At 36.1% G+C, this 25,547-nt stretch overlaps 1 protein-coding gene and 1 long non-coding RNA gene across 3 annotated transcripts; both read left to right on the top strand.

The window, feature by feature from the left end:
• Positions 1-1,974: 1,974 nt before the first annotated feature.
• Positions 1,975-10,588, top strand: LOC104901183 (hypothetical protein). 2 transcript variants are annotated; one of them, XM_010688734.4, is made up of 6 exons: positions 1,975-2,318; positions 3,645-4,503; positions 6,517-6,698; positions 7,403-7,626; positions 9,460-9,790; positions 9,882-10,588. In XM_010688734.4, the coding sequence occupies exons 2-6, from the start codon at positions 3,735-3,737 to the stop codon at positions 10,326-10,328; spliced, it is 1,953 nt and encodes a 650-aa protein (XP_010687036.1). In that variant the 5' UTR covers positions 1,975-2,318; positions 3,645-3,734; the 3' UTR covers positions 10,329-10,588. The 2 variants fall into 2 exon arrangements, with proteins under 2 accessions (XP_010687036.1, XP_010687035.1); XM_010688733.4 differs by having other exon boundaries at positions 3,542-4,503.
• Positions 10,589-12,753: 2,165 nt separating this feature from the next.
• Positions 12,754-16,484, top strand: LOC125492597 (uncharacterized). The gene is made up of 2 exons (XR_007269236.2): positions 12,754-13,182; positions 16,322-16,484. It is a non-coding gene; the product is annotated as an uncharacterized LOC125492597 (long non-coding RNA).
• Positions 16,485-25,547: the final 9,063 nt, after the last annotated feature.

The following is a 25,547-nucleotide window of genomic DNA, read 5'->3' as shown; positions in this document are numbered from 1 at the left end:
TTAATTATCTGTTAGCTTGTGAATCCCCTATCCCTAGTGTCCTCTTAATATAGTTTAATTCGAATCATTTAGTCTATTTGTTAGTTTCTTAGTTCCTAATTTCTTAGTTGTTCACTAATCTCAAAACCCCCCAAAAATAGTCTTAGCTCGCTAAATCGCATTCAACCCTTGATTAATCTTTGCTTCCTCGTGGATTCGACCCTTTCTTACCCTATATTAGGCTAAGTTAGGTATTTAATTTGGCACGTGCAACGACCGTGTCAAGGTGTATAGTGATACTTCGAAGAATTGTTTGGGATGTGTGTTACAACAGAATGGGAACGTAATTGCATATGCATCGCGTCCGTTGAAACCTTATGAGGCTAATTGCCCTACCCACGATCTAGATCTTAAAGTCGGCTTCGTTACCTTGCTTCATTTTCTCCTTAATCTTATCTAGGAATCTTGAGGATCATCTCTTCGACCTAATGAAAAGGGGATGGATTTGATATCTTTTAATGTTTGTTTTATGATTCTACAAAGTTGAAGAGATTGATCAGATTCTATGTTGTACAATGTGATGCTTATATATAAAGATGCCTTCTTTTTTAATTAAAAATTAAAATAAAGTATGCTCGTATAAAGAGAATTCTTAAGATTCATGGTTAAGGAGGAGGAGAAGAACATAGAGCGTATTTTTTAATGGTGGAGGAGGGTTTTATTACGTTAGGATAATTAACTTAGCAGTAGGTTAATAATTTATCTTTAATTGGATGGTTAGCTAGGTTTTAAGTGGATTAGGGTAACTATGTATAATTTTTTAAAGTAGGATGTCACTTTGTATAATTTTTTTTGGTATGTCATCAAATAGAAAAATTGAAAGTAAGAGACCACCATGTAGAATTTCCAAAGAAAAAAAAAATTAGGAGCTATAGACACTACACAGTGAGAGAGATAAAGAAACGTGTAAAGGAAGCTAGATAAAGAAAGAAGATATAGATAACAATAGCAGCGAGGAAGAAGACACGAAGAGTAAGGGTGCCTTGGAGAAGCTAGGTAGACACAAGATCCATAGGCTGATAGTAGTATATGCTATGAGTCTTAATTAAATAAATAATCATTTAGTAGAACGAAAAGGAAAAAGGAAAAAGAAAAATACCGGGATCAGTCTGAGGGAGAATGGCAGTGGCGGATAAGTCACAGGAGGAGGCGTCCATATGATTGTGCTGATAAAAGCTGTTGAAGGGGTAGGCGGGTGCTCATAAAGGGTAGGGAAGAGGTTCTCGTACGCGACGATGGTCAGGGTTGTTTACTGGGGTGTGTACCGGCAGGCTGTGCTTTGCTGGGGTGTTGGGGGGTGGGGGTGGTCACAGGTTGTAGGGGTGGGGAATAAGTTTTGGTGGTAATTCTTTTTAGTTCTTTTTTTAAAAAAAATAATTAATATTGTAAATTTGAAATAAAAAATATAGACCAATAAAAATAACACGTTTACAAATAACCTACAACAAGTAATTCATCGATTGGACACAAGATTTGGTTATTTTTAGTTAATCCAAAGATTAACTTATTTTAAGAATCCCGACCAAAAATTAACTTATGCTTAACAATTTTCATTTTTTTTTTAGAAAATTCCCGAAATATTTATAACTCCCCCCACATAATAAATAAATGTTTGGATCCTCTAGAGTTGTAAATTAACTCTAAGGTAGAGTTTGAGCAATATCAACCATTGAATAAAAAATCAATGGCTCATATATGTTCTTTCCAAAATCCCCCTTATTTTATCTTATTAAAATCCACCCCTAAATCTTTCCCTTCCACCAATAGGAGCCCTTGATTTTAAAATTTATGGCTCAGATATAACTCTACCTTGTAGAGTTTCATTAAAACTCTAGAGGATCCAAACTCCACACATAATTAGACAAAATACACTATGTATGCTATTTTTTCATAGAACTTTAATACTATCGGACAAGCTCATATATGCATACTCGATATGCTATGGGAGTATGTGCTATGGCTTTTAGATTCTCTCAAGACACTATTTCAAAAGCTAAAGGTTGAGGAAAAGTGAAACAACGAAGCAGCAAGCTAAGCAAAAACTACAACGCAAAAGAAGGGCAAGGATATACGATGAACCCAAAAAAAAAAAGTAAAAGCTTTGCAAAGAACACCACCTTTACCAAGGAGTTAAAGCCTTTCCTTAAAGGTGACAAGTGAAACACCATAAAAAAGTTCACAACAAAGTTTTCTTACAGCAGCTGAAAACTGGAGCCAAAAACAAGTTCATTTTCTCTCTCTTCAAAAGTTCCAAAAATCATCTCCATTATAATGCCCAGGTATACTCATCCGCTCTTTTCATGTTCTTCATTATGCCCAGATTCCATATAATCATGAATATTTCTTGGATTTTATCAAGCATGTTGTAAGACTATTCTGATGCTGTTTTCTATGCCAATTTTCGCTTATATCCTGACATTCTCCTCGAAACCCTTGTGTTTAGTTGCTGGTTTTTATTCAATTTAATTATTCATTATGTATGCATATATTTTATTTTATTTTTCCTTGTTCTTGTTAGCATTTTTGTTGTTATGGGTTTTTATTTATTTATATTAATCTAGTTTATTGGTCTGTATATTTGTTTATTGATGTTGGACTTATCACATATCATATTTTCTTGACAGTTTCTGTGTCAGTGTTCCTGTTTTATTGTCTGTTCCAGTGATTAAATATTTTAAAATTCAAAAAATATGGAAGGAAATTAGAATATTCATAAACCAAGTTAACTCATTTTGTGTTGTCTTCCCATTGAGATTGTGATTACATATAAATCTGGTTCCTGAGTACTGTTTTCGGTTGTTTTAGTATGCCTAGTACTTCTTTCATATTGTCTTGTTACTTATTTTTTTAATGAAAACGGAAAACAGAGTAGAGAAGAAAAAGAGAAACCAGCTAATGGTTAATTACTTAATTGTTACTGTTGAAATTCTCGCCGTTTTCCTTTGAACTCCTTTCATTGTGATAGAGTGGGTGGGAGAATTGGGTTATGACTTATAAGCTGAAGATAGTAGAAAGTTTGAGCACATTTGTGCTTGCTGTTAAATAGATCTTAAGTTTACAAGATTAGGTACTCCTGTTTCCAGCTTTAACGCTTAAAACGACACGTAGGTCAGGTGGTCATTTGGCTGAGCATACAAAGTACAAGTATTTCTTAGGAAGTTATTTTTCCCTAGGAAGTGGCAAAAGTTTTTTGGTTGACCATGGCAAGCAACTTCCTCGAATATGTGGGAAGTAGAACAATCTATGCTTTTGCCAATCTATCAACTTTATACTAGTTCACTTCCCAGAAAATTCCACTTCTCATGTTTTTAATGTCAACCAAACAAGCACTGTGTATTGTTCTAGTTGTCAAGGTACAATTTGTTGTCAATGCGAAGTTAGTAGTAATGATAGTGAAGGAGAAAATGGAAAAGGAGCAGCTTGCTCTTGTTGTGTTATTTGGCTCGATATGGGTGCTGTGTATTGTTGGATAAAGAACGTCATTCAGATTTTTTTCTTGCAGTTTCAGTATTAAGTCTACCAAGTAGACTTATTGATGCTGTGACAGATAGAGAGATAGAAAGCAGTATCTTTCTCACTACACTAAATACCCTTGGTTGACATAGGATGATATATAAAGAAGTGGAGAAAATGTGAAGCTATATCCTCTCGATCTGTTTCCTTCCGTGTTACATGTTACTTGAAACTTTTACAAAATGGGTTGTGCTGCATCAAGGATCGATAAAGAAGAAAGAGTGCAGATTTGTAAGGAAAGAAAAAGGGTAGTAAAACAGCTGTTGGGGTTCAGAAAAGAATTTGCCAGTGCCATTTTAGCATACTTAAAAGCACTCAAAGACACTGGTATTACCCTCCGTCAATTCACCGAATTAGAGTCGCTAGAGCTTGAGGGTGTTTTGCCTTCTTCTCCGCCGCTTCCTCTTCCACCTTCACCTCCATTACCTCCTCCTGTTGATAGTCCCGATTCAAGGAAGCTTGAAAGTGATCAAAATGGTAAGGAAGTCGCAGAAGAGATAATTGAGATTGGAGAGGAGAGTATTTGCACTCCTCCACCGCCTAACAGTTCGTTGGATCTTTGGGACTTGCTTGGAAGTTCTTCGGCACAACATAAATTAGAGAGTTTGTCGGTTCAAGACATTGATGAAGAAACTTGGGCTGAGACAAGATCACAGTTTGAAGAAGAGGATCAAGAGCATGTAACATTTGATAAAGCTTATGATGCTGTTAGAAAAAAGTCACTGAATGCGAATGATGATTCATCAATGGTGACTGGACACACCAAACATATGGTTCATCGGCCCATGGTTGCATGGAAGAGGACTGGGAGGAGAAAGTCATTGTCAGACATAGTCAAGGAGCTTGACGATTACTTCTTGAAAGCATCTGCGGGTGGGAAGGAGATCGCGGTTCTAGTAGACATGGGCACATGGAATAATTCTCAGCATCATGACTTAAAAGAAGGAAAAGGTAATTCCATGTCTGGCAATTTATTTTGTTTGATAAACTTATCTCCACATGTCAATTTGATTTGCATTTTCGACCAAGTACTTCCCAGATATCCGTCTGCATGTGTGTGTGCTCAGAGAATCACAGGAAATAACTTCACAGTCTGCATTATTGCCTTTGTGGCTTGCTAGTTTAAGTGTGACATAGGTTTGTTTGTTCTTCTACCTGTTTGACTTCTGGTTGCTTGAAAATTGGCTCCCAGTTTTAACTTTTTAGTTTTATTCTGAAAGGGATGTGTCTTCATTTAGAAAAAGAGTTAGGCTTTAACAGAGTGAAGAATTTGACTATTAAAGCCTGCAAATACTAGGGCGGCAATGTTATGGCAGCTATGTCTAATACCTGCTGGGTTTTGTCTGATGCAAATTTATAAAGGTTTGCTTTTGGTAGCTCTATTATTGCTGGTCTCTCATACTTCATGATTTTATAACAATAGTTATCCAAAATATGGTTCTTTTCCTTGACAACTTCTGAGTTACTCTATTGTAGTACTCACAGAAAATAACAAGAGTAGTAATTTGAAAGAAAGGTTGTATTTGGTGTTGGTTAAGTAACCAAGTCCTGAAACCTATATCATCCTGACGTGAAATGATAGGATGAAATGAATTACATGATCAAATCCTTCACAGTCCAGTTTGATCTGGAAGTGGTAATATTAAATATTTGCTTTCTGCTGATTTACGTTGTTTAAATTTACCATTAGTTTCTCATGCCAAATCTTATGTTATTTCTTTTTGTATTTTTGTTTGTACTTAATCTTGCATTATTAATTTCTTACTGTTCTTCTCAAGATTATAGTGGCTGGTCAAACTTTAGAAATCTGATTTACCTATTTGTTTTTGCGAGTTTTTTTTTTTTTTTGAGCCCCTATTTAGCATTGTTCTTTTATTTTATAGAAAGAAAGAGAAATTTCAAGGAAAGGTAAAATAAGCCTTTGGTCTTATTGAACAGAAAACCCTTTAAATCATTTGTGAATACATGTAGATAAACGCTTAGCAGTTGCACGCTTGCCCTTGCTGCATGTTCTCTGAGTTTATAGGGTGCATTAATATGCAGTATGCAGTGGCCAAAAAGAGCTGATTCTAGATGGATCAATAGCTGCGGAACTTTCGTTAAGGGATTGGTTCTCTGGAATTCACTAGTTATTTGAAGAAATTAGAACTATAAAGTTCCTGTTGCAGCAACATGGGTTACAGAATTTGACTGAGCAACTCATTGTCTAGTAAAAGGCAACTCTTGAAAGTACGCCTTTTTTGGTGTCTTTTGTGGAATATTCCCATGGTTATATTACTGGACTTTGGGCATATTGCTCAGATCAAATGTAGATATGCCTTTACTGCAATTGCTCTTATGTTTTAGTTTAGACTGCAAAATTGCAGAATGATAACCAATTTGGCAAACTGAGCATTATGCTTCCCTTGTCCCATATTGGTTGTCAATGTTCCCTTTTATGGATGCCCCAAAATTGTTGTCAAGTTTCTAACAGTGATGAACTAAACTACTAAAGCGTTTGATATACCACAAAACTAAAAGCCTTTTTGTCAAAATACTATAAATGGTGGGAAGCATCACAATATATGATGTTCCCTTTAGCATTTTTTTTTTTATTTCTTAAATAAGATAACTACTATGTGATGCAAATGGTAGGTTAAATCTCCCCCGGTTCCATTTTTTTTTTTTTTTTAGCTTTAGTGCTTTTGAATCTGATAATCTTGCTGACTGAGTATATTTTCATTTGTCAGCTAGATGCTTCTTCATATGTAAGAAAAAAAAAACAAGTGATGTAGGAACGATTCTGAGAATCTAGCACCTTGGATTACTTTCTAAAAACTTTATGCTTGTACTTTCATCAGCTTTATTGCTCATTTACTTCTAATTAAGGTATCACCAGTATCAATCAATAAGTTGCAACTACAGAAACAGCTAATAATGCTTGGGTTGTGTTTGTCTCTGTCCCCCCACCCCCCTCTCCTTCAGGGAAGGGAAATAACTCTGCTAGATTGAGTTCTTTGTCATGGAGCTGGTCCTCCAGATCACTACAGGTGACAAGGGATGCTTTCGAGGTCGACACCCCTATTGAACCTTGCAAACCAGGAGCGCACTGCATCACACTTTGGAAAATTTTTGCTGAAGAGCAGACACTCTATACGGCAATAAGGGTAATGCTAGATATTTGACTTCTTATAAATTGTTGCACAACTTCAGAAAGAAAAGTCTTGGTATTGGATCTGCTTTTGCCTTGCTCCTATAACATTCTTGTTAGGCTAAGACGCTGAACTAGTCCGTTAATTGCATCTTTCTCACTTGCTCAGGGACGGAGTGGGCACAATAGGATAAGTTTCACCCTTATCAACGATCATTGGTGCTTGGACGATGACATCATCTAATAGTTGATGTTATGTCGAGTATCTTGATGTATGGGATGACTTGGATAACCATTAATTTGAAAAGAACTAGAGGACAGACAAGGGAGAAATTTTATTTGGGTCTCAAAGGTGAACCAAGAATGGATTCTTGTTTAGTTTTTGGTACTAAGGTCATGTTGAGTTAAGAGAAAAATAAATGGGGGTCTAGCTAATCATAACTCGATTAGCAGATAGATGTCAATGTGCTGGTCTTGGAGGATGATACAAAAGCCAAAACTTTTTGCACTATTGTCTCTGGTGCGGTAAAGAGTTGTACTGTAGCTATAATATTGTGTATGAGGAATGGTTGAGAGTAAAGTAAGATGTCCCACAATGGATTTTACTTCATGATATTAACACAAATGATATACAGATAAGAGTGTTTATATGTTAAATCATGGCTACCATTGTATCAATGTCCGTGTCTTTAGATGGAAATATTGTTATGTCATGTACAGGGGGAGGAGATTGCTAAATTGGAGCATGAGCAGAAATCTTCGTCATTGCAAAAACAAGAAGATGAAAACAGTGACTTGAAGAAGATAGAAAAAACACGGTGCGCTGTCGAAAAATTGCAGTCTGATATTGTACGGCTGCAGGAGTTAGTGACAAAAACATCTGCATCAATACTAACAGCAATAGAACAGGAGCTGCATCCTCAGCTTATTGTGCTGCTTTCCGGGTAAACATCAAATATATGAACTGTGATATGAATAATTTCTTATTAACTATTAAATTATGAGTACATATATTCCTGTAATGTGAAGCATTTATGGTGTCCCCTGTTTCTGGTGCATCTCGTATGTATCAACGTTTCTTAAACACATAAAGGGCTGTTTAGTTTGCAAACAAGTATTGAAACGTCTTAAGGGAATTGAGGGGAAATGAATTGAAAAAGGAAATTCATTGTTTATGCTTTGTTCAAACCAGGAATTAGATCTAATTCTTCCATGTCATATTAAAAAAAAAAAAACACAAGGAATCAAAAAAGAAAATTTGCACCACCCATTGATAGCTCCACGGCCTCCACCAACTGCACCGCAAAGACCAGTCCAAGCAGCTTTCTTACTTCAACGTCCCATTACACTGCCATGTTCAACTACCAATACCAATACCATATCACTGTCTCGAGCATATCTATCTCGTACTACTAATGTTGTGTGCACCACCACCCAAAACTCACCATCTGGCATCACCCCCCATCTTGCCACCATTGATGGAAAACTATGGCTAATGCAGTAATATAATGGTTTGTAACAAATGCTGTGAAGCGTGATTTTAAAGCATTTTATTCTTTTCAAGTAACGGCTAGCCCAAAACTCACGATCTTGTATCCACCCCATCTTGGCACCGATAATGGATTATCAATGTGTCATGGCTAATGCAGTGATATTGGTTTGCAATTGATGTTGCGAACTTGCAATGTGCGATTTTAAAACACGTTATCAAAAGGCTTTTCAAGTAATGGCAAGCCCAAAATTCACCATCTTGCGTCACCCCCATCTAGCCACCAATAATGGATTACTATGGCTGCAGTAATATAATGGTTTTTATTGGATGTTACGAAGTGTGATCTTAAACGCGTTATTAAGAGACTTTTCAAGTAATGACAAGTTGAAAATCATTTCCACTTTATATTATAGTATGCCCTTGTTAATTAGTTTGCAGAACCTTGAACTCCAATTAAATAATCTTAATTGAGGAACCTTATTCATATCAACACCTTGAACTCCAATTAAATAATCTTAATTGAAAACTCCTGAAATTTGTTAATTCAAAACTTTCTTGAGCTTTCTTGTTCTTTACTGGAATAATCTTGCATCTCTTTTTCACTTTTGAGTCGCATTCATTTGTTGGGAATATTGTTTGCACCAATGATATATGATCCATGCAATTCTATTGAACCTCCATTATCTTAGTATAGTACTCAATACTCATCAATGTTCTTAGATATGTTCTCCAGTGATACTTCATTGGTTGGACATTTGAAGCTTTAATAATATATATGTTGGATATGAATTAGGAAGGTGAAAATAAGAAAGAGCAATGAGACAAGTGAAAGAAGAAATAGTTTGCAGAACAGAGAAGTAAGAGAGGAGCTAGAGCGAGATTAGTATTTGGTGTATAGGGTGATATTAACTACAAAAGAAGCTAGTTACAGAATTCTTCTCTAGTTGCTGCTATAGAACATCTAACCTGTTAAATCCTTACAATTAGGTATAAAAACATACCGCATGTGCCATACTTCATATTCTATGTCTACTAGCCACTTCTATCCGGACGTGTGAATTTATTGGTAGCCATATGTTAACATAAAAAATATGGCTTTTGATAATTCTAAAAATGATTTAAATTTTTGTGGGGATGAATGCCACCTGGCAGAAACCCAAACTTACGTTGCAACAATGCTCTGCTGGTATTAGTTTTGATGAATGCTAAGTCCAAAAATAGACATTCATTATATAAGCGACTTTCCAATTCCCTCGAAAGCAAATTAATTCATAGCTATTTGCAGGCTACATCACATGTGGAGAACCATGTATGAATGCCATGAAGTTCAGAGTCATATCTCACAGCAAGTGCATCATCTAACCAGTCACAATACTGAACCATCTACTGATCAGAATCATCATGATGCAGCAATGCAGCTCGAGAGTGGAATCAATTTCTGGTACGATAGCTTTTGTAGACTCACTAAGTCTCAAAGAGATTATGTACAAGCCATCTGCACTTGGATTAGGCTCCTTGATTGTCCCATAGATAATGAAAATCAAAACCGCTGCCCATCTATGGTCCGTGCCCTTTGTGAAAAATGGTTGCTTGCCCTTGATAGGCTACCAGAAAAGGTACTGTCCTAGGAAAGGAATGTGAGGCAGTTTTTAATTACGAAAGCTATGGATGAGTGATCCAAATTTATTTATGTTTCCTGAATTACAGGTTGTGTCAGAGGCCATTAACAGCTTTCTATCAGTTATAAGATCAATAATCTCACAGCAAGAGAAAGAATGCGGCCTGAAGAAAAAAATTGATAGGCTGGAGAGGAGATGGCAGAAGGAATTAAAGTCACAAATTGAAATGGAAAAAAAGCTTGAAGTAAGCAATAGTTTGGGAGATATGGAATCTGGTCTGAGCCCAAAACATCCATTGTCTGTCAAACGTGCTAAAACTGATGCCTTGAAAAAGGTTCATGAGGATGAGAAGGCCAAGTATCTGAGTTACATCCAGGTTAGCAGGACCACGACCTTAAGTGACCTGCAAAATACCCTCCCGCGTCTGTTCGAAGCACTGATGGGGTTTGCAAGTGCCTGCACTCAGGCTTTTGAGACTGCTCTCAATCAGGCTCAGCAAGTTTGTGATGCTGAACAATCTCAAGCTGAGTGCTAAAAATTGATGAGTTACACTATACTAAGAACTGTAAAAATTCTTTTTTTTTTTTTGTTCAGCAATCTTCATCCTAAATGTTTTTTTTATCAAATTAAGTTTTGGGTCAGGTCTAGTTTGAGTTAGGTCAAATTCAAGTTAGTATCCATAGGTAAGGTTAGGGTTATGTCAGGGTATTTGAAATGCAAAAATAAACAAGATTAGCTTTCAAGTTTTGAGTGTTTTTCCATATTAATCCCAAATATGAATTATTTTTTAGTAAACCTAGAGTTAAGAGTAATCTTTCCATAGTGGTCCCGGGTGACTAATGACTTATTTAACTAGTAAAATGATTTTTTTTTCTCACCCGAAGTTTTCGATTGATTTCCCACCTTTCATTCTCATTTTCTTTTCCAGTAAATGGCTTGTTTAACCAGTAAATACATTTCGTAACTAGAAACATCTAATTGGATTGAAACAGATTGTTCTTTGATAAGATCAATGTATTAATGTAAGTGGATAATTTAATCTAGTATCACAATACTTCATTTAAGTTAATCATAATAAACTATATATTAAACATCTAGTTGAATTGAAACAAGTTATTATTAGATTATATCAATATATTGATGTCAGTCGATAAGGTTATTCAAGATGACAAAATTTTCATTTAAGTTGATCATCTTGAACCTATATTCATTTTGAAAACTCAAAACAGTTGTTTGAATTGAAACAAGTTTATTTAGATTAGATCAATGAATCTAATACGTCCTCCCTTGTTTTACATGTTACACTTTCTTTTCTTTTTTTTTCAAGTTAGATGTTACATTTTTATTTTGAGTAATAATATATCTCTATCTCTCTCATATCACATGTTCACATGTGACCCTTTTGTTTTCTTTCTCTCTATCTCTCTCCTCTTCGAAAATTGTCTAGGAGTCCGTAATTTGAAAAGTGTAACATGTAAAAAAAAACGGAGGAAGTATAAGTTATTAGTACCTCGGATTCTTTAAAATCTTCCCTCTTTGGCATTTCTCACTATTCACAAATTTCACTTTGTTCATTGTTGTGATTTATACGTATGAAAAATAAAACATAGTCATGTGGCAATTAGAGATAACAACAGCCAAAATTTTGCATTGTCATGTATGAAAAGTGAAAGTGAGAGGATCTTTACAAACTGGAAGGAATACAAGAGAAACCAGAGAAGAAAAAAAACAATTTAATAGTCTTAAAACTAAATTCACTCAAAAAACCAAGAGTTGAACTGAAACAAGCTCGTATTGTAATCAATCAATGTATTAGTTTTAACAATAACAATAGTGTGTAATAATAACAATAATAATAAAGCTAATTATAATAGTATTAGCAATTGTAACACCCCGTGCAGTAGTGTTACATACAACAATAATAATAAAAGTAGTATTGGTAATTATAGGCGTGTTTTTATTCACCTACGTGGGATGAGCGCGTATTTGACTACCTAATTGTAAAGGAAGACTCATAAACCTAATTGGATAGTAGGATATCAAAGGGAAAACTTGGGAACTTATTCAATGTAGATTTTTCCTTTCATGACTTCATTAATGGTTAACGAACCATAGATTGAGTTCGAGGGGTGAAGGTACGAACACAGTCAGGAACCACGTTCGCCCATTGATACACTCTACTAAATATCGGTTCATATCAAGTTTTATGCAAAAGAATAACGATAAAATATCTTCAGACACGCTAAACATATTAGTCTAAGTTGGTCGATTAAACACATCAAAAAGACTATTTTTTATTGACATGTTATGAAACAATCAAAATTACAGGGTTTCTAATAGGTTGTTCAAATTATATGATTAATATTATAACAAATCCTTAGGCCTGGGTTAGCAATAATAATCATGTGGATGTTGAAAGCATAAGCAGGACAATCATGAAAATATACATAAGATATAAAAGGAAAGGTAGAGATTAAAATCTACAAAAGAACAAATTTTTATTAAAGATCTACATTATGAAAGAAATCGTTAGTAAATTCAATAAAATATATAAGAAAGATTTAAGAACCATCAGGAATATACTGGCATGATTTGGGTTTCGGGGAATAATAACCTTTGGGAGGAGAAATCATAAATCCTGAAGATCGATCGAGATATGCGTGTATGTGTTTAAAAGTATGTGTTTGTGTGTTTGTAAAAATATGAGAGAGTATGGATATATGAGAGTTCACAACTATTTGAGTGTAAAGAATACGTGAAAGTGTACGTTTAGATTCGAAAAATCGAGGCAAATTTATACAGAAATATTAAAAAAGATAAAAAAAAAAAACTGATTGCGTGTCGCGCAAAGAGTGCGCTAGGCGCACATCTATGCACTAGTGGAAAAAAACCTTATATGTCACTTAGTAACAGATTCGATTTTTGTAAAACCGCATCCGAAAATGACATTAAAAATGGGAGGGAAAGTTGGGAGGACAATTAGATGCAGTCCTCTTGTGGACCGCATCAAATTAAAAAAAATGATACGGTTTTTTTAAAATCTGATGCGGTTTGGTGGGTCGCATCAGATTTTTCGTTTAATTCTCTAGGCCTACTTGCTCCCTTAGAACGGCCCAAAAGGAACGACCCAAAAGGAACAGCCCAAAAGGAACAGCCCAAAAGGAACGGGCCATTTCTCTCGCCTAATATGACAAACGCCTCTCCTTTCAAACGCCTCTCCTCTTTTTTGTTTCCAAAGCTCGAGTGAACATGAAGAACCTAAAATCTTGGAAAGTTTAGCGATGGCGGCACTTCAGTACTTGGAAACACAGAAAAACTCGCATCCAGAGCTCTCATAATGGTACAATACTCTCGAGCTTGAGAAATTCGTCGTTCTCGCAGTATTTCAGGTCCGTACATCGTCGAGTTTTTTTTGCTTTTTTGATGATTGAAATTTTGAATTTGATGTTGCTTTTGCCGCAATTGAATCGTGTTTTATTGATTTGTGTCGAATTTCGCGGAATCTAGGGTCTTTGTGATGAGTAGGTTGATTTTAGTGAGGTTAGGGTTTTTAGGGATCGCTCTTGTGGGGATTTCAATTAGGATTTTAGGTTTTTATTATGTGTTTTGAGGAGTAAAAGTAATTGATACCAAAGATGCTGATGAATTGTTCATGTGTCTCGAAGTTGATGTATTCTTCAAGATCTTTCTTACTTGTAAAACAATGTTTGCACTAAATGTAGGTAAAGAACAAGTTAGTAGGTAGGATTCGACTACTAGTAAATGGAGCTACATCTGTGGTTGAATTAGCCCATCGAATTAAATAGGAAGGAGAGTCACGGTACTCAGGTGAGCTTTAAGGACAATATCGGAGGCTACATGGAAGAAAATGTAGTTGATTGGGAGAAGCTTCACCAAATGAAGAAGGAGAAAGTGCCTTCTTGAAATATGAATCTGTTGGTAGAAGTGATATCCAATTCAGGTTTATCAACAATGTCTAGTATTCTAAACAAAGATCTAGTTGAAGGGCACGAGGCATTGGATGATGATGAGATTACATGTGAGGAGGCTGCTATCGCAGCTGGTACTGTTGAAATATTCTACAATGTGGTCGGTGATAAGAGTGAGCAGTAAGATGCTTTGTGCTTATATAATGCGGTCTTAAAGACATCATATCATAGGACTTCCTCAAACTAACATGTCTTACATTTTTCTTACCAGATACTACCTCCGTTTCCTAAAGATCTTCCTTGTTACTGTTCCTACAGATAGCAAGGAGAATCCACTTGTGTGGGGAGGGGATTGGGTAAAGTAGGAGAGAGAAAGGGTTTAAGATAAATAAACAAATAAAAGGGGTTAAATTAGGAGAGAGAAAGGGAGTAAAATTGAATTAATAATGTAATGGTGGACTATATGATAGGGACATGAGAAGGTATAAAGGGACAAAAAAAAGTTCCAAATAAGGAATAAAGTAAAAAAAGAGAAAATCTTTTGGAAACGCACTTAAACGGAAAGAGGGAAGATCTTTAGGAAATGGAGGGAGTACATTTTTAGAAGTAATGAACTTTATTATTATAGAGTTTAAAACCATTACATTCAGATGAATCGAAGTACAAAACAGTCCTCATAAAAAAAACCCCTAAAATCTAAAGAACATTACAATCTGGGTAAGAGAAATCTTGACCGTCATCTCCAACTTTGGTTCAGTTACACCGGCGAGATCTCATTTGGGTCAGTTACACCGTCGCCCTTCGCCTTTGATCTAAGAGGAAGATGAAGAAAGAGGGAGGGAGGGAGAATGAATCCCAGATCTGAAAATGAAAAAAAAATAAATAAAAAGACATCTGAACAAAAAAATGAAAACAAAAAAACTGAACATTCAATATTAAACATTCATAACTCAGAATTTCAATTAGTTAAAAAAAAAAAAGCGAAAACTCGTCAGATCTCAAAAAAATTAAGAAAACATTCGTCAGTTTACTTCTAAGAAAACATCAATGAAAACAGATCTAAAACCTCAAAAAAATCAGAAAGCAAAAAAAAGTGAGAAAAAAAAAATCAGAAGTAACCTCAAAAAAATTAAGAAAAAGCAACAAAAACAAGAAGAAATTGAAAAAAAACAGATCTAAAACCTTTATCTCGCCTTTTCCTTCGAAGCTTCACCACGCTTTTGATGAACAAGAAGAAATAATGAAATTGAAATGTGATGAATTCGAAGAGTAGGAATCTGGCAGCAACAAGATGCTTCACACCGCTGCAGCGCGACTCTGGAGACTATAAAACTCCGGCGAGCAACATGGCGAACTGATGTGAAGGAGAGAAAGAACTGATATTTTTGGGGTTCTGGGTTTTCAGAGATACGGGGAGAGAGAAAGAAGATTAGAGTGGGAGAATTTGAGAGTGGGAGAGGAGAAGTTGAGAGTGGGAGAGGATGAGAAGTAAAGCGGCGGTGAGGGTGAGAGAATGTGAGGAGATTTTAGGTTAGAGAAAGTTAAGGGGCGCGCGTAGTTTTTAGGTTAAATGAGGGTCGCGGATCTGCGTCGCATGAACTTTGACTCCGACGCATATTGTGCTTTTGCAACGCATAAAAGTACCGTGCGACGCAGATAGTTGAATTTTCTTTTTTCAAGAAGGAGACGATTTGCGTCGTATGTGTCAGGTGGTCCGACGCACATTGGGCTTTTGCAACGCACTTGTGGTACGTGTGACGCACATAGCTCGTACTGGTGCTCATTTACCCATAATGTGCGTCGCACTCTTCTTTGCGTGCGACGCAAATTACCCTTTTGCGTCATTTCCGTTTCAGTGCGACGCAAATCGTCGTTTTTCTACTAGTGGATAAATGGTCATTTCCTTTTTTTCTCTCTCCAAGTTTTGGATTTTTGCCCTTGCAGTCATGTAGTAAAGCTCTTTAAAGAAAGTTCCTCTACTGAATTATGCTACTTTTGCTAGTGACGTCGAAGAAGTGTTATGATTGAGCTTTTTAGAGCCTAAAACCCAGAAATTATATGTAAAACAATATGTCTTATCCTACTTGAACAAAATCACAACTTTGCTTGTCAAATACTATTTTTGCAGTAATTAGCATAAGATATATGATAGTTACTAGACTTTTCGTATTGTAGATAATTGTTACAACAAAATTACTTATCTTCTTCTCCTCTCAGCTTCTTGTGGCAGTTTTTGTATTCCGTCTATGCTAGGATATGTCGGTGTATTCACTGAATTGTGCCTTAAAGAGGTTCCGGAGATGGGTTACCATCCGCTAACTGCTCCTCCTCACAGAGAGATATGTTTGAGGGGTAAAATACTCTTTTTTAGATACTATAAAACCGCCTAGTTAATTGCAGAATCCACCAGAGATGGATGGTTTCAAACAAGTATACCATCTGGTTCATTATTGCTTATATAAAACACATTTAGTCTCTGCTCGCTTCGTTTGACGATCTATGCTTAAATGAGAACATTAATACTATTTTTACTGACTAAAGCTTGTCTTTATTGATCGGAAACTAATTTTTGGAATTGTTCTTTCCTGTGATAACTCAGGTGACATAAGAGAGATGCTTCCTAACGGGACAATAAAGATCATCATTTATTTTGGGATGGGATGGAGGAAATAATTTGGTTGTGAAGTTGTATGTGCAACTTTTCAACGTCTTAAATGTAGACCTTATTCTTATGTATCTAAATATTTATGTTTATGCTTCAATTGAGCATAATATGCTTAAGAGTTTTTTGTCAGAAACAACAAAGTGTCATTTTGTGAGAAACAAGCTTATAATTTTTTTTTGTGAGATCAGACCATTAGCCCATTTTCCGGCATTGACTTCAGTTTTCCAGCCCTGACTTTTTTTTTACCCCCTCCATCTCTTTTATTTTTCTTGAAATTTAATTTCCCTCCAATTTCCTTCTTATAAACCCACCCTATTTCAAAACCAATAAGAACCATTTTCTTTCCCCTCTCTTTCACTTCCTTGGCACTGTAGAAGCATTGAGGATTATCCACAGCCGCATTTCACCATGTTACTACAACAAAGAAAACAACAGATTAAGTTAAAAGAAATAACCCTAATTCAATTGATAAGATAAGCCCTAATTCAATTGAAAAGGCAAGCCCTAAATGTTATGAACAAGAAGAAATTATTTGAGATGAAAAATCCTAAACTTACCAATTGAAGAACCCTAATATATAGCAAAGAAGATTTAGGGATTTCTTTGGCGAATTTTCGATTTTGGGTTTAGTGTGGAAGAGAGAGAAGAAGAAGTAGTTAAGTATGGAAGAGGGAAGAAGTGGTTATATAAGAAAGAAATTGGAGGGAAATTAAATTCCAAGAAAATAAAAGAGAGGAAGGGGGGTAAAAAAAAGTCAAAGTCGGGAAACTGAAGTCAATACCGAAAAATGGGCTAATGGTCTGATCTCACAAAAAACTAGAGTTTAAAGGTTGTTTCTCACAACAAAAAAATTATAAGGTTGTTTCTCACAAAATGACATTTTAAAAAGGTTGTTTCCGACAAAAAACTCTATGCTTAATAAAATGATTATTGATTTTGTTTTGATTAATAATGACAAAATGCAAAAAAAAAAAAATGGTTTTTGGGGTGGTCAACCGCTGCGGTAAATGATTAACTGTTGCAGTTGAGGGCTGCAACAGTTAATATTTGGAAACTGCTGCGAGCCCACCTGATGCGGACCAAAATTGCATTAGTAAGTCTGATTTTGACCGCATCAGATGGGCTTTTTTCCACTAGTGGTGCGTGACACTCATTGACACGTGTCGGGCATTGGTGCGCCTGACACGAAACGACCAATGCACTGCACGTGGCGTGCCAGACGCACCGCCTACATCAGATACGCTTTTCGAATTTGGGTAGTTGGTTGGTATGTAGGATTTTATTTACATACCCTTCCCTTGGTCACTTACAATTCATACATAAATTCCTATGAATTACAACTTTTTTTTTTTGGCAATTCAAAATTCTTATTGATAACCAAAAAAAGAGGTACAACCAAAAGAAGCATCAAGGGCTTAACAAATAAGAGAGGAAACTCCCCCACCTTCTAGGAAGGGTTTGGAGTGACCAATCATAATCCAGCCCTACACCTCAACTATACAGTAAACTCATACAATAAGAATCTGCCTAAGAACATCATTGCATCTACAAGCAACCTTAAACACAATTTGTTTAAAGCTTTGCCTAGGAGCTAAACAATCCCCCCAAAAAACAACTTGGTTTTATTGCTGCCATATGTGATAAACTGTTCTGCATAGAGCATCGGCAACAGTTGGTTGTGAGGCTTCTTTCTATGAGCAACAGCAGCAAGGGCTTGAACATCACCGTCTATTAATCTGGGATGATTAGCCATATCAATTTGGTTGAGACACATTTGCCATAATTGATTGGAGGCCGGACATTCAAAGAATAAATGAGAACTAGTTTCACTAGCATTTGAACACATAACACAAGTGCTGTCATCCAGCACCCCCCATTCACAAAGTCTACTCTCAGTTGTCAATCTACCATGAAGCATCAGCCAAATTATAAATAGAGCCTTAGGACTAGCCCTATTATCACAGATAACTCTTTTCCACTGAACTATAGGGTGCTCACCTCTCATAGTCTGATACAGCTTTTTGATGGAGAAGTGCTCAACAGTTAGGAATTGCTGAGTGTGGTGTTCCATAAAAATGACTCTACTAGCCCAAATTTTCTTCAAAGCCCAAGAGAGCCTAACAAGAATGGGCATAGTAAGAAGATTACTCTGCTTTATATAGTAGCCATGGATCCACTTGATCCATAGCCTATCTTGTTTCTAAGTAATAGCCCATAGATGCTTAGCCACTGCTGCTTTGTTCCAAGTTACAAGGTCTTTTAGATTCCAGCCTCCACAAGATTTCTTCATACAAAGTTTTTCCCAAGCAACAGAAACTTTCCTGCCTTCACTCTGACCCCTCCACAAGTAATTTCTGCAAACACTCTGAATCTCTTTCAGGACTTTCTTACGCAATACAAAAATTTGGCACCAATAAAGTTGGAAACCTTGTAATACAGAGCTTACAAGTTGCAGCCTAGTAGCATATGAGATGTTTTTGACTGCCCAAGATCTGACTCTAGCAACAGTATTTTCAATAAGAGGCTTGCATTCCTGGTAATAGAGTTTCCTGGTAGTGAGGGGGACACCAAGATACTTAAATGGGAAAGACCCCATAGGCATCTGAACAATAAGCTACAAATCACTCCTTTCTTCTTCTGTAATCCCTGCTGTGTACAGGTTGCTCTTATCAAGGTTAGCCACCAATCCAGAAGCATGAGAGAATGTGGTGAAAGCATCAAACATGAGCTGCAAAGAACTAGAATCTGCTCTAGCAAACATCAATAGATCATCTGCAAACATCAGATGAGTTATGTAGAGTCTCTCACATCTAGGGTGGAAGTTGAAGTTTGGAATTTGTTTAAGGCTACCCAGACATCTAGATAGGTACTCCATGCCTATTGAAAATAGAAAGGGGGACATTGGATCCCCGTGTCTCAAGCCCTTCTTGGCCTTAAAAGGCTTACAAAAAACCCCATTGATCAAAATAGAGAAGGACATAGAAGAAACACAAGCCATAACCCACTTGATGAATCTAGATGGGAAACCCAGTTCATTCATCATCATTTGGAGAAAAGGCCACTCAATAGAATCATATGCCTTCTTGAGGTCAACTTTCATCATACATCTAGGAGAAATGTGTTTTGTTTTATACCCTTTATAAGCTCAGTTGCCAATAGAATGTTGTCAGAAATATTTCTCCCTGGCATGAACCCAGCTTGAGCAAGATCAATCACCTCATTAATCATATTTTGCATTCTTCTTGTGAGAATCTTAGCAATAATCTTGTAAAGAACTGAGCAATAGGCAATAGGCCTGAAGTCCTTCACATATGTGGGATTGTGAACTTTGGGAACCAAAGTTACAAGAGTGCAATTGATAGCAGAATAGAGCTCCCCAGTATCAAAGAAGTGAGTAATAGCCTTGTAAATATCATGCTTAATAATATGCCAAGCTTTTTTGAAGAAAAAGCTATTGAAGCCATCAATGCCAGGGGTTTTGTTATCATCAATTGAGCTCAGAGCATCATCAATCTCCTTGGGAGTAACATCTCTGATTAACTCCCTTGCAGCATTTTGGCAGACCTGCATTCCACTTCTCACCAGATTAACATCAATATGGGATAAAGAATGATTGGAAGAGCCAAGGAGTTGCTGATGAAACCCAATAACTTCTTCCTGAATGTCACATGATTTAACCAGTTGTCTTCCCTGAGAGTCATAAAGAATGTCAATGCTATTTTGGTTGTGTCTTTCCTTCATAGCTTGAAAAAGTACCTGAGTATTAGCAACTCCTTGCGGCAGCCAATTTATTCTAGATTTCTGTCTGATTGCAGACTCTTCAATAGATAAGAGCTTCTGGAGAGCAATATAGTGAGTTTGCTCTAAAGAGGTAAGCTGATCATCAGTTGGCTGTAGTTTTAAAGCATTTTGGGTATCATTAAGCTCTTGTCTAGCTTGTTCAATTTGGCTAGTTAAGTGAGCAAAATCCCTTTTATGCAATCTCTTAATGTGAGTTTTAACTTCCTTAAGCCTCCCCCATATACTCTACATCATCTTATCACCACTATAACTGCCCCAGTTATTCTCTAGAATAGGGATAAAATCCACATGTTCAGCCATATAATTGAAGAATTTAAAAGGCATGCCTTGATTCTGACCCACAATAGCATATTTAAGCACGATTCTGACCCACAATAGCATATTTAAGCACAAGACCACAACATTTGTATGTTGAGACAACAAGAGGGCATTAACAAGGCACCTGTCAATCTTACTACATGTCCTAGCCTCTCCAAGGCTTTTATTAGACCAGGTGTAGAAGTGACCCACTGATCTGCATTCTCCTAAATCAGAGTGGTTCAACAAGTGAACAAGGTCTTGTGTTTATGAAGTAGTGACATTAGCTCCATTGAGTCTATCTTCCACTGAAGCAACAACATTGAAATCACCCATTACACACCATGGATCAGTCATTGTACCATTAATAGCCAACAGGTCCTGCCATAATGGCTTTCTAGTCTCCACAATATGCAACCCATACACAATAGTGAACCAATTCTACATACCACTACTTTTGTCCACCATCAGCCCATGAAGAAATTGAGATGATTTGCTATATATAATGACCCCCAGTTTTGCAGGGTCCCAAGCAAGCCAAATCCTACCCCTGTCAGATTGATCATAATTATCATCCCAAATCAACTTATTCCCAAACTTCTTTCTAACTTTCATACTGTTATGTTTTTTTACTCTTGTTTCTAGTAAAGAAAAAATATGTAAGTTATTATAAGCAATAAACTTCTTTACTTCTACAACTTTACAGGGATTATTTAAACCCCTGATATTCCAAGTACACAGGGGATATGGTGAATGTGCTTGTTCCTGCTTCATCCACCAAATGAGTTATAATTCCAGGCCCTGCTACTTCAACATCTTTACCCCTCTGTCCTCTAGTCACAATGTTCCACAATGGAGGTGGAGCTTTCTCTTGTTGAATTTCTTCTGTAACAGTGTTAGGCATAGCCTCATCTTTCCCACTAATAGCTTCTTCCTCCTGTATGGGCTCAATCTCAACTGTGGCTGGTTGTGCTGGCTCAGCTGGCTTGTGAGTTGGTAATTCCCCTTGATTAACTACCTTAGGGACCCATTTCTGCTTCATTTCTTGCTCTTTTGCCCTTATTGGGGCCTTTTTAGCATAGGTATGCCCTATAGCATGACATTTAGCACAATAAGGTGGAGCCCACTCAAAATGAACCTTATGTGCAGTTATAGTACCATTAATATCTTTAATATTAATAGTTTTAGGCAGCTCCTTAGTTACATCAACTTCAACCTGTAACCTTGTAAATGTCACTCTCTGTTGTTTAGAGGTACATTCATCAGCAAATAAGGGAACTCCAAGCATACTACATGTCCTACTTAATGACTCAGGTCCCCAGCAATTCAAAGGTAAGTTATATAGTCTTACCCACAAGGGAATCACTCTAAGCACTTCAGCTTGAAAATCAAAACTAGGGGACCAAGCCTTGATAATCATAGGCCTACTATTAAGCATATGAGGGCCAGAATAAAGGATCTCATTCCTATCATCTAAACAAGCAAATTTGACCAGAGAATAACCCTTTTCATGAAGAAATTAAACACAATAGGTTTGGCTACATTATTCCATGCTTGCTCTATAAATCTAGTAACAGCCCCAATAGAAGGTGTTTGGCCAACAACATAGAGTATTACAACATTAGCCCAAACCTCAGTCAAAGAATCCACTTCAGTTTTGTCAAGTTGAGCATACCTTTTTCCTTCTTTCACCATAGGAGGAACGAACTTCAGTGAGGTGCCTTTAGCTGTAAGGGATTTATTAGCAGCCACAGTAGACCATTTGACTGGCCCAGTAAGCTCCAAGTTTCTCACTACTCCTCCTTCATCATACTTCCCTTGTTTGTCTAAGCTAGGATTCACCTCTTGTCTGTCAGCAACATGCTTCTCCTTACTTACATTTGTACCTGGAGGGGTAACAAATGAAGTCTCTCTATGTGCCTGAAACACATTCTTCATTGCTTCGATTGTTTCTTCCATCGATTTTGCAGCTAGTGATTGTCCAGAAACCCTAGTTATTGTTCCATTAGATTTCCCCTGGTTGCTTTGATTTGCAGCCCCTTTATTACTCTTCCCTTGTTCTACTGACTGTTGCGGTGTTTGTGGTTTTTTCCGGCGGCCCATTGGTGGTGATTGAGTAGTTAGCTTAACCCTTAAGCTAGCGTACACTACCCATTGAGAGAAAACCTATTTCGAAAAATTATGACTATCAAACAATTTAGACTAATTCTTAGGAATTTCACAAGGAAATTAATTTCTCACAAATTGTAAATTTCTGGAATTTAATTCCCATTGCAACCAAACAAGCACTAATGTCATTTTTTTAAGTGAGCTAAAATACTTGGTTCATTGTTTTTTTAAGTGTGTTCTTTCTAATATTTGTTATGCTTTAAGAGGCAACAAAATTTTATGAGAATACTAAATTGCCCGTCTCATGTATTTTCAATAAATTGCTCACCTAACCTATTTAATTACTCTGAAATTAGTAGCAGTGGTACCAGCAATAGTACTGATAGTAGTAGTAGCGACTACTAGTATTATAGTTTTTTTTAATTTTCTTAATACTACTACCACTATTATTATTACTGTAGACACATAATCTTGTGTCCCCATTTAAGGACCCAATGATGAAACATTCTACGGTTTTAATTGGTCGGAACCAAGGGGAGAGCAGTTCGAAGAGCAGGCCCAAAACTATTATAAAGTGTAAAAGTTTATTTGTAATGATGATATGAAGTCTTAATTTAAATCTTAATTAATTGTACTTTGAGCCCATAAAAATATTTTAAGCCCAACCCATTGAAAAAATCAAATTAGTTATTCATGATTATTATTTGTTTTATTTGCCATTTTAATGAATATTTCATAATTAAATAAATATTTTTCAAGATAATTTAAAATTGACATCAGATTTTATCTCACAAAAGTTTATTTTCAGATTTAAAGGATCACAGGAAATCGTACAAAAACATGTTGAAGAAAAGGTTGTCAAACCATGTCTGACGCAGGCAATGTGTCTGACACGCCACGTGTGCACAACGCATTGGTCGTGTCGCGTCAGGCTCACCAATCTGCGCCTAACACATGTCTCTGTGCCTCGCACAGAGAGGTGTGCCTAGTGCACTCTTTGCGCGACGCACAATATGCTTTTTGATCTTTTTTAATACATAATTTAGTATATATATGCGTCAATTTCCCAGATCTAAACATGCACTTTCACATACTCTCAAAACTCGAATACTTGCGAACTCTCATATTTCGATACTCTCTCATATTTTTACAAACATACAAACACATACTTTCAAACACATACACACATATTATCGATCTTCATGCCTCATGATTACTCCTCCCGGAGGTTGTTAATTATTCCCTTAGACCCAAATCACGCCGGTATATTCCTAAGGGTTCTACATTCTTTCTTATATATTTTATTCAAGTTACTAACAATTTCTTTCATCATGTAGATCTTTTATAAAAATTCGTTCTTTTGCATATTCTAATATTTACTCTTCTTTTTTTGTTTCTTATATATTTTCATGATTGTCCAGCTCATGTTTTCATTACCCCCATGACTATTATTGCTAATAAATACCTAAGAAATTGTTATAATATTAATTAGTTAATTTGAACAATGTTGGGAACCCTGTAATTTTGATTGCTTAATAACTTGTCATTAAAAATAGTCTTTTTGATGTGTTTAATCGACCAACTTAGACTAATATTTTTAGGGCGCTTCAAAATATTCTTTGGTTATTCTTTCGCATAAAACTCGACATGAATCAATAGATAGTAGAGGCCATCAATGGACGAACGTAGTTCCTAACCGTTTTCGTACCCTCACCCCGAACTCAATCTATGGTTCATTGACAATTAATAGAGTCATGACCGGGAAACCTACATTGGATACGTCCCTAAGTTGTCCCTTTGATTTTTCAATATCCAATTAGGTTTATAAGTCTTCCTTTAAAGATTTGTTGACAACTTCTCTCTGTTTTAAAACTTATTTCATTAAAACCTTTACAATGATGTAGTTAAATATGTGCTCATCCAGCGTTAGAGAATAAAAGCATGCCTACAATTTGGCGACTCCACTAGGGAAGATTTCAAAAAATTATTATTTTTTAAACTGAGTGGGTGAAACTTGAAAAATACGATTCATTCTCTATTTATGCCTTAGAATAACATACTATTTTGCATATTCATGGCTATTGTTCAAGACACCATAAGAACAATCTTCCGTGCCGCATTAGCGCATGTTCTATGCCTAAGAGCAATGCCAATGGTGATGGGTTTGATCACCAGATTTCCCTACTTACTCATGTTTTGTTCATTTTATGAACAAATGTATCACCTCCACTCCACTCATGAACAAAAAAACCATCAAACTCCACTTTATCTTACTTTTCACTATCCCACCTTAACTTTCTCTCTCCTATTTCTCTTTCCTACTTCAATTAATAATATAATTTACATATTAAAAATAAAAATGAATCATCTTATGATTACTTAAAACTATAATAATTAATTACCAAAAAATAGTTTTTTTTTCTTCTTTTTAGGTGAGGAGGAGAAGGTAAAAAATTATAGAGAAAAATGATGTATAAATATTTTTAGAGAGAGAAAGATTAAAGAAGTGTTTTTTTTGTTCTGAAATATATCAATATGGGTATCATTTCATAGAGGGAAAAAAATGAATTTTGGTATATTTTTTTTTGAAATAGGGATTTTCTGGGAAATTCCGTGGAAATTTCCACAAAATTTCCCAAAAACACACCACAACAGCAACGTGGCAGCGTGCCACTGGCTGGCTGTGTGTCATTCTTCTCCCTTTTCTTCAATGCATGGTGATGAGTTTGTTCACATGATGAACAATGACATATTTTGTCATTTGGTGAACACTTTTATGTCACCAATGGGATCCAAGTTTTTTTTGTTCAATTCAAAATTTCAGCTTTTGGTGATCAAACCCATCACCATTGGCATTGCTCTAAGACCACCTCCGGGAAGGCCTACTGAGGGATAATGTTGGATCTTAGTCATAGGCAAACCTACCAATCATGGTATTGTTCTCTTGTTCCAG

Source organism: Beta vulgaris, chromosome 8, assembly GCF_026745355.1.
Source record: "Beta vulgaris subsp. vulgaris cultivar EL10 chromosome 8, EL10.2, whole genome shotgun sequence".
Taxonomy (NCBI): domain Eukaryota; kingdom Viridiplantae; phylum Streptophyta; class Magnoliopsida; order Caryophyllales; family Amaranthaceae; genus Beta; species Beta vulgaris.
The sequence above is the reverse complement of the archived record's forward strand: the minus strand, read 5'-3'. Positions and strand labels throughout refer to the sequence as shown.